The sequence below is a fragment of the Theropithecus gelada genome, chromosome 7a, assembly GCF_003255815.1.
Source record: "Theropithecus gelada isolate Dixy chromosome 7a, Tgel_1.0, whole genome shotgun sequence".
NCBI classification, from domain to species: domain Eukaryota; kingdom Metazoa; phylum Chordata; class Mammalia; order Primates; family Cercopithecidae; genus Theropithecus; species Theropithecus gelada.
Window position 1 is genome coordinate 57,396,094 of NC_037674.1, and position 15,142 is coordinate 57,411,235.

Consider the following 15,142-nt stretch of genomic DNA (forward strand, 5'->3'; position numbering starts at 1 on the left):
GCAAGGAGGAAGGAGATGAAGCAAAGAGGTGGGCAAGGACCATATCCAACCAGGATTTGTGTGCCTGGCTAAGAGCCCTAGGTTTCACCCTGGAAGAGAGGGGGTGCCAGAGAAGGCCCATGTTGCTGCCCTGCCTGCCTCGCAAGGGGAGAGCACCAAATGAGACAATGTTCTTCCAGAGCTTCGTGCATCATACAAAGAGCTGGGCAGGTGGGGAGACTAGAGTTCAAGGTAATGATAATGCCCTTTGATTGGGCAACACTCTTCTTAGCTACACTTTCTCTCTCTCAACAGGTGATGAAATTCTGGAGCTCAATGGTGAATCAATGGCTGGACTAACACATCAGGATGCTTTGCAGAAATTCAAGGTGACCGTTTCTTATCAACACGTGACTAAACTCTGGGGCCTTCAGGCAAAGAAACCAAGCTCTCAGCGTCCAAACCTGCAAATTCAAACTGTGGGGCCCTTCACATGAGGCACCTCACTGATGTGGGTCTTGGCGCAGGGTTAAAAGAAGACCTGACTCGGAAACCATAGTGTGATCAGGATTGTTGTGGGGGATTTTAAAACCCTTTACTATTTATACAATTGTTTTAAAACACTCCATGTATTTATCATGGTATATTTACAAATCTGTTTTAAGTTTGTAAGATAATTGCTAAAAGATATTTTTATGTCTCCATCTAGTTAGTTCAATTCAGGACTCTGTCTATCCATCCATTATCTATCTGTCTATCTATCTATGTGTCTATTCATCCATCTATCATTCCATCTGTCTATCTATTCATCCATCTATCTATCCATCCATCTCTTCATCCATCTATCTATCCTTCCATCTATCTATCTATTCATCCATCTATCTATCCATCCATCCACTCATCCATCTATCTATCCTTCCATCTGTCTATCTATTCATCCATCTATCCTTCCATCTATTCATCCTTCCATCTATCTATTCATCCATCTATCTATCCTTCCATCTATTCATCCATCTGTCTATCCTTCCATCTATCTATTCATCCATCTATCCATCCATCTACTCATCCATCCATCTATCCTTCCATCTATCTATCTATTCATCCATCTATCTATCCATCCATCTATTATCTATCTATCTATATCTATTCATCTATCTATCTATCCATCCATCTATTCATCCATCTATCCTTCCATCTATCTATCTATTCATCCATCTATCTGTCTTTCCATCTATCTATTCATCCATCTATCCATCCATTCATCCATCTATCTATCTATTCATCCATCTATCTATCCATCCATCTATTCATCCATCTATCTATCCTTCCATCTATCTATTACCTATCTATCTATCTATATCTATTCATCCATCTATCTATTATCTATCTATCTCTATTCATCCATCTATCTATCCATCCATCTATCTATCCTTCCATCTAGCTATCTATTTGTCCATCTATCTATCCTTACATCTATCTATTCATCCATATATCTGGCATATGTAGATATATGTAGTAGTTGTGTGTATATATACAAATATGTCATAATTTAATTTGTAACATGTATGAATATGTGCACACATTTATATTTCATACACATACACACACACACAGAGCTGCATTTCCTTAAACAGTATTTCTTCATCTCACCCTGCATTGCTGCTGGATATTGTAGCCCTCTCTCTTTCCTTTCAGCAAGCCAAAAAGGGGCTCCTCACCCTCACCGTGAGAACCCGCCTGATGGCACCCCCTTCCCTGTGCAGCCACCTGTCTCCCCCGCTGTGCCGCTCCCTGAGCTCCAGCACTTGTATCACCAAGGACAGCAGCTCCTTCGCCATGGAAAGCCCCTCGGCTCCCATCAGCACTGCCAAGCCCAATTACAGAATCATGGTGGAGGTTTCTCTGCAGAAAGGTAAGAGTGCTGCAGCTGCATCCCCTGCCTGGGTCTCCCAGCACTGACTGAGTCTCCCAGGCTTTCCTCACTTGGAATCAGTCCAGAGGCAGGGCAGAATGTTGTCTTTTAGCACATTTTATGGCCATTGCTTGGAGCCAGGTCTAGTCTTCTGTTTATAGAAGCTCAAGACATACCATTCGAACCTAGTCAATGTGTTCTGGGTCAGTGGTTTAAATAAAACAAAACAAAGCAAACAAAAACTCAAACACAAAAATACCCAGAGAGAGAGAGAGAGAGAGAGAGAGAGAGAGAGAGAGAAACAATGGGCCAGGAGTGGTAGCTCAGCAGTAAGTATGCTAAGACACCCTGGGCAGGCCACCTGCCTTTCTCTGGGCCTCTGTTTCCCTACCTGTGGCAGAAAATTTAGGTCCTTTCTACCTCTGACATTCAGGGACAGCCAGCCATTCCCTTTGCCACCCCAGGTGGGCTGCTGACTCCAGAGGGCTTGGAGCCCTCTCTGCCTGAATGCAACCGAGCTGAGACCTGGAGGATAAAGAGGAGGCAGCGAGGCACAGAGTTGGCCGGCAGCACAGGGGCCAGTATGTCTTCTAGGAGCAGAATGAAGGCCAGCATGGCTGGAGCTAGTTGGGCAGAGTGAGAGCTGACATCAGGGTACTTGGCAGAGGCAGAGAGACCCTGTGGGGCTTTGCAGCTCGATTCTCTTCTAACTGGAGTTGGAAATCCTTTAAAGATTTCTAAGCAGGGGAGTGACACAGCTTATTCTTCAAAAAATGTCTAATAGGGTTCTCCTTGGAGAATGGCCCATAGTGTGACAAAAGTAGAGGCTTAGAAACCACTTGCAGCTATTTGGGTCAGAGCTTGGGAGTAGTGGACTTGGAGAGAAGAGGATGGGCTTGAGATAAATTGTCAAAGTGGAAGGGAAGCATACATAGTTAATTCCTTGCATACAGCTTTGCCTGATGGATGTCTTAGCTCTCCTGCTAGAACAGAAGCTCCCTGAGGCCTCAGACGCCTCTGTATGCCTGCAAGCCTGGCAGAATGCTTGGCATAAGGACTAAGGGCAGACAAGTCTGTGCTGGCATGATCCCAACAGCTGTATTCAGGGCTCCCTCAGTGCATTCGCTGAGCAGGCATAAAATGGGAAAGGCATGGCCTCGGAGTGGTATTTCCGCTGATCACTGGCATCAGAAACACCTTAGGGAGGATTTTTGTTTGCTCATTTTATATAATGCAGCTTCTTAGACTCTACCCCCAGAGATTTTGCTTCAACAGTGTTTGCTCAACAGGGTGAGGTGAGGCCAAGGGATCCACATTCTAAACAAGTATCTAATGCAATTCGGACGCCCATTAGACTGAAAAACTGCTCTAGTCAGGACACCTGGGCTGTAGGAAGGGCCCTGAGTTTTATCAAATTCTTCATCCTTAAAATGGGATTGCCAACAATTGCCATGGCCTCCGTCATGGGACTGCTGGGAGAGCCAGCATGAGAAGGTGAAAACATTTGCCAAAGTGCTCTGTAAATCATACGTGTCAAAAGAAAACTGTAAAGGGCTTCCCCTACTCTGTGCTCACTCCATGTGGTCCTCCTTGCTGACAGCTCCTCATTTTCCAGGTGTTTCTATGTTGGTGAGCCCCAGGCCCTCCTCTCCCACACCCTGGGGGATCCCATCCAGTCCCACGGCCCTAACACCACCTACATGCAGCTATGTTCAAACTTTCAGCTTCCACCCTGCTTTCTCCTCTGGGTTCCGGCTTCATCTGTGCAAACATCTGCTCTACACGTCCCTGGGATAGTACCAGACATCCTGACAGCACCCCCTTCCCTGTGCAGCCAGAGGTAGCCATTCCTCACTTTCCAGCCATTCCTCACTTTCCAGCACATTGCACATGTCATTTGGGCAAAGCTGAACCCCCCAGTCTTACCCTCACAACCCCGGTCCTCCATAACCTTCCCTGCTTTGGTAAATCACATCACCATCCGCCCAGTTACTCAAGGCAAACAAATCTCCAAGTTATTTTGATTTTATCTGCTAAGTTTCTATACTTCATCCATCAGCAAGTCTATCTTCAAAATATATTCCATGGGCATCCATTTCTCTTCACTAGAGGTGAAGTCCAAGGCCACCACTGTCTCTCTCAACAGTGGCCTCTTAGCTGGTCTCCTTGCTTCCATTCTCCATGACCCATAGTTCTTTCCCTTCACAGTAGCCAGATGTGTTCATAAAAGTAGGAATGAGATCATGTCACTTCCTTGTTCACAGCTCTCCTATGGCATCCGCGCTCAGTAGAGAATAAACGCGTTCACTGACATGCCCTTGTTGGCAAAGCCCCACTGAATCTGCGCTTGGTCGCTCTCTCACTGTCACGTGCTGCTCTCCCATGCAGGGTGTGTCCCCACCACACTGGCCTTTCTGGTCCTATGACATGGCATGCTTGCTTTTGCCCTTGGGTCTTTGCGTTGGCTGTTTCTGCTTCTGAGATGCTCTGCCCCATCTCTTCACTCCTAACTCTTGTCACTTGCATTTTAGCCTAACTAGTGTCTCCTCTGAGGCCTGATGTAGCCATCCCTCACTTTCCAGCACATTCTGCATACACTTGCCATATAATACTTATCACTCTTAGATACTGTCCTCTCTTCTCATCTAGCGCCCTCCTTCCCTTCTTCCCTTCCTCCCTCCTTCCCTCCTTCCTTACTAGTCTTTCCCCACTATTCCTTGCCTGCCTTGGTCACTGTTCTGACCCTAGAGCAGTGCCTGCACACAGCAACTACTCCGTGAATACGGGTGGGATGAAAGCTGTAATAACCAGGGGTCCATGTCTGTGGCACCCAATTGACAGGTAGGCCCTCTGGGAAAGCTCAGTCCCGGTCTCCCCACCCTGTCCTGTTCTGCTTCCAGAGGCCGGTGTGGGCCTGGGCATTGGTCTGTGCAGCGTTCCCTACTTCCAGTGCATCTCCGGCATTTTCGTCCACACGCTGTCACCAGGATCCGTGGCGCACCTGGATGGACGTCTCCGGTATGTCCTCACTTCTGTTTCCGAATATACCCCTGACTTACAACCAGGGAACAAATACCTTAGAATGTCAGGAGATTGATTTGGAGATGAGCTATAAAGAATGATCTTGTGGTGGAGGTCGGCTACTCTGCCCACCAGGACACCCCCTGTTGTGGGCACTGGCTAGGGAGGGGCAGGCTTCCTTCCTGCCCCTCAGGACACTCTTGGGAGATGCATTTGCAGTCTGGCTCACAGGGAGGGAGTGAGGCTTTGCACCCCAGCCCCTGTCCAGGCCACTGGGAGGATGGGTGCTGACTGAGCCCCCGGGGCTAGCAGGAGCCGGGTGGGCAGGGTCTTTGTTCTCAGCTCCCACAGCAGAGCCAGGTGTGGGTCCTGCCAGGACCAGACTGAGGTGGGGTGGCCTAAATACCACATCCCGCTGTGGCCAGCACACCCCTGACCCTGCACACATTTGTGACCCTGAGAAATCCCAGGGCGGGGCTGGGAGGCAGAGAACCTGGTGGGAATATCTGAGGCCATACCCCGTGGGAGGGTTCAAGCCTGTAGCTGGACCTGGTGTCTGCTTATCTAATAAAGTCCCACAGGTGCCTCAAAAAAAAAAAAAAAAAAAAGAGAATGATCTGGGCATAGCTCAGAGCCATGTTCCTCAAAGTGTGGTCTGGACCAGCATAATCAGCATCAACTGGGAACTTATTAGAAATGTGGGATCTCAGATGCCCCACCTGGACCTGCTGAGCCAGGACCTGCATTCTAACAAAATCCCCATGAATGTGTATGCATGTTAAAAATACAAAAAAAAAAAAAAAAAAAACTAGCCGGGCGAGGTGGCGGGTGCCTGTAGTCCCAGCTACTCGGGAGGCTGAGGCAGGAGAATGGCGTGAACCCAGGGGGCGGAGCTTGCAGTGAGCTGAGATTCCGGCCACTGCACTCCAGCCTGGGCGACAGAGCGAGACTGCGTCTCAAAAAAAAAAAAAAAAAAAAAGAAGCATCGTCTCAGAGAACGCCAGTCCAACGTAGAAAACACATTTAATTCAGATTTAACTAATATCGAATTTACAATGACATAAATAGGAGCTTTGATGAGGTGAATCTATGAATTCTATATAGAAATGGTGGCTTAATGACAAAAATATTAGTAAGCTGGGCACCATGGCTCACACCTATAATCCCAGCACTTTGGGAGGCCGAGGCAAGTGAATGGCCTGAGCTCAGGAGTTCAAGACCAACCTGGGCAACATGGCAAAACCCATCTCTACTAAACATACAAAAATTACCGAGTGTGGTGGCACATTCCTATAATCCCAGCTACTTGGGAGGCTGAGGCAGGAGGCTCACTTGAGCCAGGGAGGCTAAGGTTGCAGTAAGCCAAGATCGTGCCATTGCACTCCAGCCTGGGCAACAGAGCGAGACCTTGTCACAAAAAAAAAAAAAAAAAAAAAAGGGAGAGAGAAAACATGAGTAGTAGAAATACAGGTTCTTTCTGGCATAAACAAAATATTTTTGGGTACTCCAGATATATTTTTTATAAATAATTTCTAAGAGAAGTTCAAATCTAAATTTTTTTTCAATAACTGATCTGAACTTGATTTAAAAATATATCCTATTTAATTTGTTACAATACTTTGCACTCTAACATTCATGTATAGTGCAAATCTTCTCTCACTGGTTTTGGGTTTTCCTAAATCAGGAGAGTTTTGCTATCCCTTTAAAGGGTTTCCTACAGTTGCAGTGTATGGAAAGGCCATCCCTGCTTACGATGCTGTCTTGATGGAGCTTCTGAATTAGAAAAGGATTTGCTGTTATCTGCAGGAGGGTGGCAGGTGATTAGCTGAGCTGCTCTGCTGGTTCGTAGGAAATAACTGCAGGCTCCATGTGGTTGTCTTGGTCCTAGTACCCTCAGACAGACAGTACCTCCTTCTCAGATCTGCAGTGGGATAGGGATTGTTCTGGAAGCTTCTGCTTTCCTTAGCATCTGGTGCTATATGACCATGGTCTTCAGTTACAGCAGTAAAAAGGAATACTCTCCCAGCAAGGGTGAAGGACGATGAACTCAGCAGAAGGAAGTCACAGAACACAGCAGGGGGCACACGGAAATCAGGCTCAGGAGGTTGGATTTCCAATCCTGGACCTGCTGATGAACAGCTAGGCCAGGGGTCTGCAAACTGGGGCCCATCATTGTTTTGGGTTTTTTTTGTTTTTTGTTTTGCTTTTGGTTTTGGTTGTTGTTGTTTTAATAAAATTGTATTGGAACAAAGCCATGCTCATTTGTTTATGCCTCGTCTATGGCCACAGCTGTCATGCTATTAATATAACAGCAGAGTTGAGTAGTTTCATTACAGACAGTACGGCAAAGCATGCAACATCAAAAATCTCTGGCCCTTTGCAGAAAAAGTTTGTCAATTCCTGAGCAGACCTAGATCAGGGAAATCTATTCAACCTCTGCAGCTCAATTTCCCTATCTAGATCAGGAAGGGGACTGGATTATACAAATCCTCCATGTATCTACATGACTCCATCTTTCCTACCTTTTTTTTTAAGGTTTAGGTTGCTATTAACTCCCTTCCCACCTCACAACTAGAATGAATGCCATCACCTTTTCTCCTTATTTCTTTTTGCAAGAATCTCAACTGCTGTCCTGCTGAGTTATTTTTTCTCTACCTTTTAGCACATATGGGATGTTAGGTCCGACATTCAACATCCTGTGTGTGCTATGTTAGATCCAATCCTTCCTCCTAACTAGTCTACTTATGGGAACACTGAGGCCCAAGGAGAGGATGTGGTGGATTAAATCCTGGTGAATTGGTTATTTAGTTGAATTGGCTAAACCATACCCTCAGTCTTTAATGGGCATAGTTAAATGTGAAAAGAAGGAGGAAAGTTGCAGATGAACTTTTGTTAATATTGACCCACCATAAATACGAAACGTCTGCTGCTTTGTGGTTGTGCAGTAAGGGGGTGTGGGATATGCTACTTTGGTGTGCCCTGTTCTGAGTTTTGGTCTGGTGGCTAGCAGGGTCTACTTATTCATGTGATTTTTAGATCTCATCAAACAGCCCAGCCAGGAGTGCGCCCCTGGGGCAGTGTTCAAATGTCTCATCGATTCACTTACTGATGGCTTCTTGTTGATGCTTGCACAGGTGTGGGGATGAGATTGTGGAAATCAGTGATTCCCCTGTGCACTGCCTGACGCTCAATGAAGTCTACACGATCCTGAGTCACTGTGATCCTGGTCCAGTCCCCATCATTGTTAGCCGACATCCAGACCCACAGGTAACACCCCCTGGGTTATCCTCTTCTTCTCAGGCTCACTCATTCAGCACCAAAATTACAACAAGAAATAGATGAAAACAGAGATGTTGCTGGCTGGGTTTGTACCTGAATTCCCAAGAATCCCTTCCAAGTTTCTGTAGTAAGATTTGTCTGCAGCAGAGGTCCACTAAAGAACTCCTAGATATCAGAGGCAATTGACATTAACTTAGGGAAGCTCTTACAGCTGAGTTATAAGCTCTGGGGCAGGAAAATAGAGACCCAGGGTCCCAGCTAGTAGATGCAAGAGATTTATTCATTTATGCATCTAGTAGGTACCCACTGTGGGAATGTCTGGAGATAGGTACTGAAGATACAGAGACAAGTTCATAGCATGTAGTCCTGCCCTGCAGAAGCTCATAATATCAATAAAGAGCCTGATATAGACATAATTGCAAAACAGAGATGGTAAGTCCTATGTGAATACAGGAATATAGCAGGGAATGGTTGATAAAGTAAAAAAATACCAGAGGTTAGTTTTCTCCAGGCAGAGAATATAAGGAAGATCATTCCAGGCAGTGGGAACACAAAGTTTAATGTTAGAGTCATGAAGGGGCCTGACATGAAGGAGAGGAGTGCGTTCTGTGGGGCTGGAATGTAGGGTACTAGGTAGGCGTGACTGAGAACAGAGGTTGGCAGGGCATTGGGGTTACACTGCAGAGGGCTTTCAACAGGCTACTAAAGAGTTTCCATTTCATTCTGCATAGTGAGGAGCTATGGGAGGTCTGTAGCTGTAGATGGAGTGTGTTCATATTTTAATTTTTTAACCTTTGATTGCACTGTAGAAGACAGGATAGAGTGGGTGGAGTGTGGGGTTTGTAAGAGGAAGGAAGCAGATGGTGAGAGACTGAACTACACAGCAGTCATAGGAAGAGAAAAATGAAGGGGCAATGTATTAGTCTGTTCTCACACTGTTGATAGAGACATACCTGAGACTGGGTAGTTTATAAAGGAAAACAGGTTTAATGGACTCACAGTTCCATGTGGCTGGGGAGGTCTCACAGTCACAGCAGAAGGTGAAAGGCATGTCTTACATGGTGGCAGGCAAGAGAGAATGAGAGCCAAGTGAAAGGGGAAACTCCTTATAAAATCATCAGCTCTTGTGAGACTTGTTCACTGTCAAGAGAACAGAATGGGGGGAGCTGCCCCTATGACTCAATGATCTCCCACCAGGTCCCTCCCACAACATGTGGGAATTATGGGAGCTACAACTCAAGATGAGATTTGGGTGGGGACACAGAAAAATCGTATTAGGCAACATTAGGCAATGCTTGGGAAGACTCAACAAGAGCTGCTGGGCAAGTGGCTCTGGGGTAAGAGAGGGAGGAACCAAGGATATATCGAATATTTTTAGATTGGAAGACTGAGCAGTGGTCTTCATTTTTAGATTGGAAGACTGAGCAGAAGAGAGAAGAGGAGAAGGTAGCAGGTTTGGGAGGGAGAGAAGAGCATGACCTTAGTGTAGGACATAGTGAGGTGGAGGTACCATGGAGTGTTCAGGTAAAGATCCCCAGCAGGCAGGTTAGACTTAGGGCTGATAACAACTATAAGAGGGACCCAGGCTGGAGCTAGACTTGGGGGTTGAATCCCTGCTGCTGGTGAGAGCTCTGGGGAACCTGGAATAATCACCACCACTAATTATTTAATCCTAGTGTGTGCCAGGCATGTTTTCCAAAGATGTGACCCACACAACTGCATTTAGTTGTGCAGTCCCCTGAAATCAGTGTGATATTTCTCCCCCGCAAATCACAGATGAGGAAACTGAGGCTTAGAAAGGACAAATACGTTTCCCAATGGTAAAACTACTAAGTAAAGAAGCTAAGGTTTAAATCCAGCAAAGCCTGTGCTTTGAACTCACTGACTCCCAAACTCCCAGTGGCACTTGGACAGAGTGGAGTAATGAGGAAAATCAATATATAATGGTGTGGTGGAATTCAAACTCAGCCCCATTCTATGGATTGCACACTGGGGCTAAACACACCAGAGACAAGCAAACTTCTTAACTAAGGCAAACAAATAATTGGCCTAAATCTCTGGCACTACAAGAAAAGAAAGAGGTCCCAATTAATTTATCATTTCCTCTTGCTGCTTTTAGGAGTATGGCAGAAAATCAGTAGAGTAGGGGTCAGGTTGTGGGCAAATGCTGTGGCCCTGGGCTTAAGGAATGTGTATTCTCCCAGAGAGATGGGACACACACAGAGAGGCCACAGAGGTGAGGGCCTTGAGAGTGAGGGAGCTGGAGTTCCAGCTGCTCACCTAAGGGAGCCAGGTCAGAAAGGACAGGTAAGGTTTAGAGCAGCAGAAAGGCAAAGGCACCACAGGCAGGGGAGATCCAGGGGCACAGGCATAGGGCAGAGAGAAGAGAGCCAGGCCCAGCAGTAGAATGCCTAGTATGTGTCCAGTCTGCTGCTTGCTTATGGTGACCTTGGGCAACTCATCTAATATCCAAGAGCCTCTGGTTCCTCAACTCTGACAAAGGGGAGTGGTCTTTACCTTACAGGACTGTTGTGGATGGTAACTTTCCTCTATTAAGAGTTTACCATCTGCCAGGCATTGTGCCCAAGACTTTAAATGATTTATTTGTTGTTGTTTATTGTGGTAAAATACACATAACATAAAATTTACCATCTTAATTTTTTTTTGTTTGTTTGTTTTTGTTTGAGACGGAGTCTCGCTCTGTCGCTCAGGCTGGAGTGCAGTGGCCGGATCTCAGCTCACTGCAAGCTCCGCCTCCTGGGTTTACGCCATTCTCCTGCCTCAGTCTCCCGAGTAGCTGGGACTACAGGCGCCCACCACCTCGCCCGGCTAGTTTTTTGTATTTTTAGTAGAGATGGGGTTTCACCGTGTTAGCCAGGATGGTCTCGATCTCCTGACCTCGTGATCCGCCCGTCTCGGCCTCCCAAAGTGCTGGGATTACAGGCTTGAGCCACTGCACCCGGCCATCTTAACAATTTTTTAAGTGTACAGTTCAGTGGCATTAAGGACATTCTCATTGTTGTACAACCATAGCCACCATCCGTCTCCAGAACTCTTTCCATCTTTCAGAATTTAAACTCTACCCATTAAACAAGTCCCTCCGTTCTCCCACCCGCAAGTCCTGGGAACCACCATTTTACTTTCTGTCTTTGTGATTTTGACTACTCTATGTTCATCAAGGTGGAATCATATAAAATTGGTCCTTTTGTGTCTGGCTTATTTGACTTCGCATTATGTCCTCAAGGTTCATTTATGTTGTAGCATGTGCCAGAATTTCCTTCCTTTTTACGGTTGAATAATCTTCTAGTGTGTATATGTGTGTGCGTGCGTATGTGTGTGTATCACATGCTGTTTATCATCTGTTTGTGGGTACTTGCATTGTTTCCACCTTTTGACTGTTGTGAATAATGCTACAATGAACATGGAGTACAGATTCCTCTGAGATGTTGACTTCCCTTCTTTTGGGGTATATACCCAGAAGTGGAATTGCTGGGTCATATGGTCATTCTATTTTTAAGCTTTTGAGGAGCCTTCAAACTATTTTCCACAGTGACTACACCATTTTACATTCTTATCAGCAGAGTCCCAGGGTCCCGATTACTCCATATCCTTGCCAATACTTTGTTCTTTTCATTTCTTTTTTGAGAAGGAGTCTCACTCTGTCACCCAGGCTTGAGTGCAGTGGCACGATCTTGGCTCACTGCACTGAGTTCAAGTGATTATCCTGCCTCAGCTTCCTTAGTAGCTGGGATTGCAGGTGTGCACTAACACACTGGCTAATTTTTGTATTTTCAGTAGAGATGGGGTTTCTACCATGTTGGTCAGCCTGATCTCGAACTCCTGACCTCAAGTGATCTGCCTGCCTCAGCCTCCCAAAGTGCTGGGATTAGAAGCATGAGCTACCATGCCCAGCCTCTTTTCTTTTTGTTGACAGTAGCCATCCTAATGTCCTAATGTGTGTGAGGTGGTAACTTGGTGTGGTTGTGATTTGCATCACTGATCATTAGTGATGTTGAACATTTTTTCACTTGCTTTTTGGCTGTTTGTATATCTTCTTTGAAGAAATATCTATTCAGGTTCTGTGCCCAGTTTTTAATCAGGTTGCTTTGTTGATGTTGTTGCTGCTGAGTTGTAGGAGTTCTTTATATATTCTGCAACTCAACCATTTATCTGAAATATGATTTGCAAATATTTTCTCCAATTCTATAAGTTGCCTTTTCAATCTGTTGGTTATGTCCTTTTGATGCACAGAAGTTTTTGATTTTTATGTAGTCCAATGTATCTACTTTTTTGTTTCCTGTACTTTCGATGTCAAATTATTTATTTTTTAAAAACCTGTCCTCATTTTGAAGTGGGTTTTATTACTGTTATTATTTTACAGAAGGAAGAAATGGAGGATTCGGAGGTTAAGTAACTTGTCTAGGTGTTCACACCTAGACAGCAGAGGAACTGGGACTAGAACATAAGCCTTTTTGACTCTAAGACTCATACTCTTGACTATTACTCCAAAGTGATAATAAACTGTGAGTCACAGCTCAGACAGTATAACAGTGATTGTGATGATTATGACATTGTTGATAATGATGATGTCATGACAGCATTGCCAAGACTGGACTAGCTCACAGAGATAACCCATGAAGTGGTAACTTTGCCTAGAATTTTCCAGCAAGTAGTGGGGAGAAGGGTGGAGAGTTGAGGGGGCCTCCTTGGGAACCCCTGCATTGATAGACTTTGGACTTTATCTAGAAGATACTGAGGAACCATTGATTCCCAGGGTATTTCTGGAAATGGAATTTGTCAGCTATTTGCAGAGTAAGTTGAAGGACAAAAATCCAGAATCCAGTGGCCCAGCTTGGGAGCTGGTCCAGGGCTGGAAGCCTGATGCAGGAGCTTCCACTGTTTGTTTGAGGAGATGATTGATATTTTCTAGGTCTCTGAACAGCAGCTCAAAGAAGCTGTGGCCCAGGCTGTGGAAAACACCAAGTTTGGAAAGGAGAGGCATCAGTGGAGTCTGGAAGGTAAGACAAATGGTGAACTTTGATGTAAAATATCTTTGCCTTCTTAGAAAGCTTAGGATTTATCCATTAGCTCATCCTCTATCCAAGGAATAGTAACAGCAGTTACCATAGACCAGTATAGTATGTAGACAGAGGCTGAAAACTAGCAGCCACCAGCTAAATTTAGCTTATATTTTTGCTTTGTTTGGAAGACACAAGATTTTAAATGCATCTGAATTTAAATCGCTACAAATGTGCCAGGCTCTCTCCAGCTTCCCTATGGTCCCCACCATTCCCTTTATCCTGTACCAAGTTGCCATTCACACAATAGCCTCATAGGCATTTGAGTTTGCAGCCCCTAGTCTATAATAATAGAATATTGGAAAAATTAACATTTGGGAATATAATTCTGACATTTATTGAATATTTGTAATGTCAGAGACTGTACTAATTCATGCATTCACACATAATTTTTATGCACATTTTATAAGAAAAAGGGAGGTCCTCAGAGACTCTCTTATTCAAAGTCATACCACTAGAGTGCAGAGGCTTTGGAATGGAAATCCAGCTGGCTTGACTCCCATGCTTAGCCATTGGGCATTAATCACGTCTACCATGGAACATCCTTGTGACAGAACAACATGCAACCATTGGCACTGATATTGATAAGAAATTAAATGATCTGGGAAAATGTTCAGAGAAAAGAGCAGAACACAACATTTAATTTCAGCTCTGGTCTATTCTTTCTACCCACCCAACACGCATATATGCTCAGGAAAGCATGACAGAGAAACTCACCAAAATTTTGACAGTAGTTATTTCTGGCTGATAGGAACACAGGTGAAGTGAATTTTTACTTTCATTCCTTCCTCCTTGTGCCTGAGTTTTCTCCAAGGAGGATGCATTATTTCATGATCAGGAAGAAAAAAACAAAAGAAAACTTTTTATTTAAAGAGAAAGTGAGTTAGGAGCTTGACTGGCCTTGGTTCTCTCTCATGGGGCTCATCTGGCTTTCCTAGTCTCTCAGAAGAAGCTGGAATTTGAGCAAGGGACTAGATTTCAATCCTCTCCCACCCCCTCAAGCTGTGATTTTAGGAAAGGGGCACCCTTGACAGCTTACCACTAGAGAGAAGGGCCTCTCAAGGATATGTGGGTAGCCCTAGTGCTGGAAACCAGGGTAGGGGGTACTGAGAACCAGGAAGAAGGGCTAATGGGGAGGGAGGGAGGAAGGTGCAATGGCTAAGAAATAGTGGCTTTCTGCCCTCACCTCACCCTCAACTGGAAAGAAATGGTGACTTCTTTGTGTCAGATTCAAAGTGCCTTGACAGGTAGTTTCTCTGTCTTTGTTATTGAGAATCAAAATAACCCCAGTGACTTTAAAATTATCATCCTCATTTTACAGATGCAGAAATGGAGTTGGGTCCCCCAGGAAGCCGACTCTAAGATGGAGTTTGGTCTGCAGTGTGTTTATTAGGAAGTGTCCTGGGGATCACTACCTGTGGCAGGGAGGGGAGCAGGCAGGGTAGACAGAGGGAGGATGGAGCTGAGATGCACACCCAACAGCTTCAGCCAAGCCCTGGAACTCTGCAACTAAAGTCCACATTAGAGTTGTCCCGAGTTTACCAGCATAGCTGGACCCTGTAACCCAGCTCCAGCAGTCCCTGGAGATGGGCTGCCCCCTTGGACAAGGCAGCTGTCTGCAGCTATGGCAGCCCCTGGAGGGACCCACAGTTGAAAGTAGTCTGCCAGCAGCACTCCCCATAGCTGGAACATCAAGCCCTTCCTCAGTGGGTGATCTGGGTGGCATATCTCCATATCCATCACTCACAGGCTCAGAAAGCTTGAACGATTTTCCCAACCCAAAGTCATACAGCTCGCCGGGGACCAACACCAAGACTGCCACACTCCAGATCCAGAGTGGCGCAGATCAGAAGCAGATGGCTGGTGTGCAGTG

The 15,142-nt window shown here is 45.4% G+C and overlaps 1 protein-coding gene across 3 annotated transcripts in view; it reads left to right on the plus strand.

Annotated features, from left to right (window-relative positions):
• Positions 1–15,142, plus strand: part of IL16 (interleukin 16) — a 136,586-nt gene that overhangs the window by 105,619 nt on the left and 15,825 nt on the right. For all 3 annotated transcript variants that reach the window (XM_025390532.1, XM_025390533.1, XM_025390535.1), the window contains 5 exons: positions 295–368; positions 1,675–1,891; positions 4,792–4,909; positions 8,047–8,179; positions 13,122–13,209. In XM_025390532.1, the coding sequence (XP_025246317.1) occupies positions 295–368; positions 1,675–1,891; positions 4,792–4,909; positions 8,047–8,179; positions 13,122–13,209 (630 nt within the window). The remainder of the gene's footprint in view (positions 1–294; positions 369–1,674; positions 1,892–4,791; positions 4,910–8,046; positions 8,180–13,121; positions 13,210–15,142) is intronic.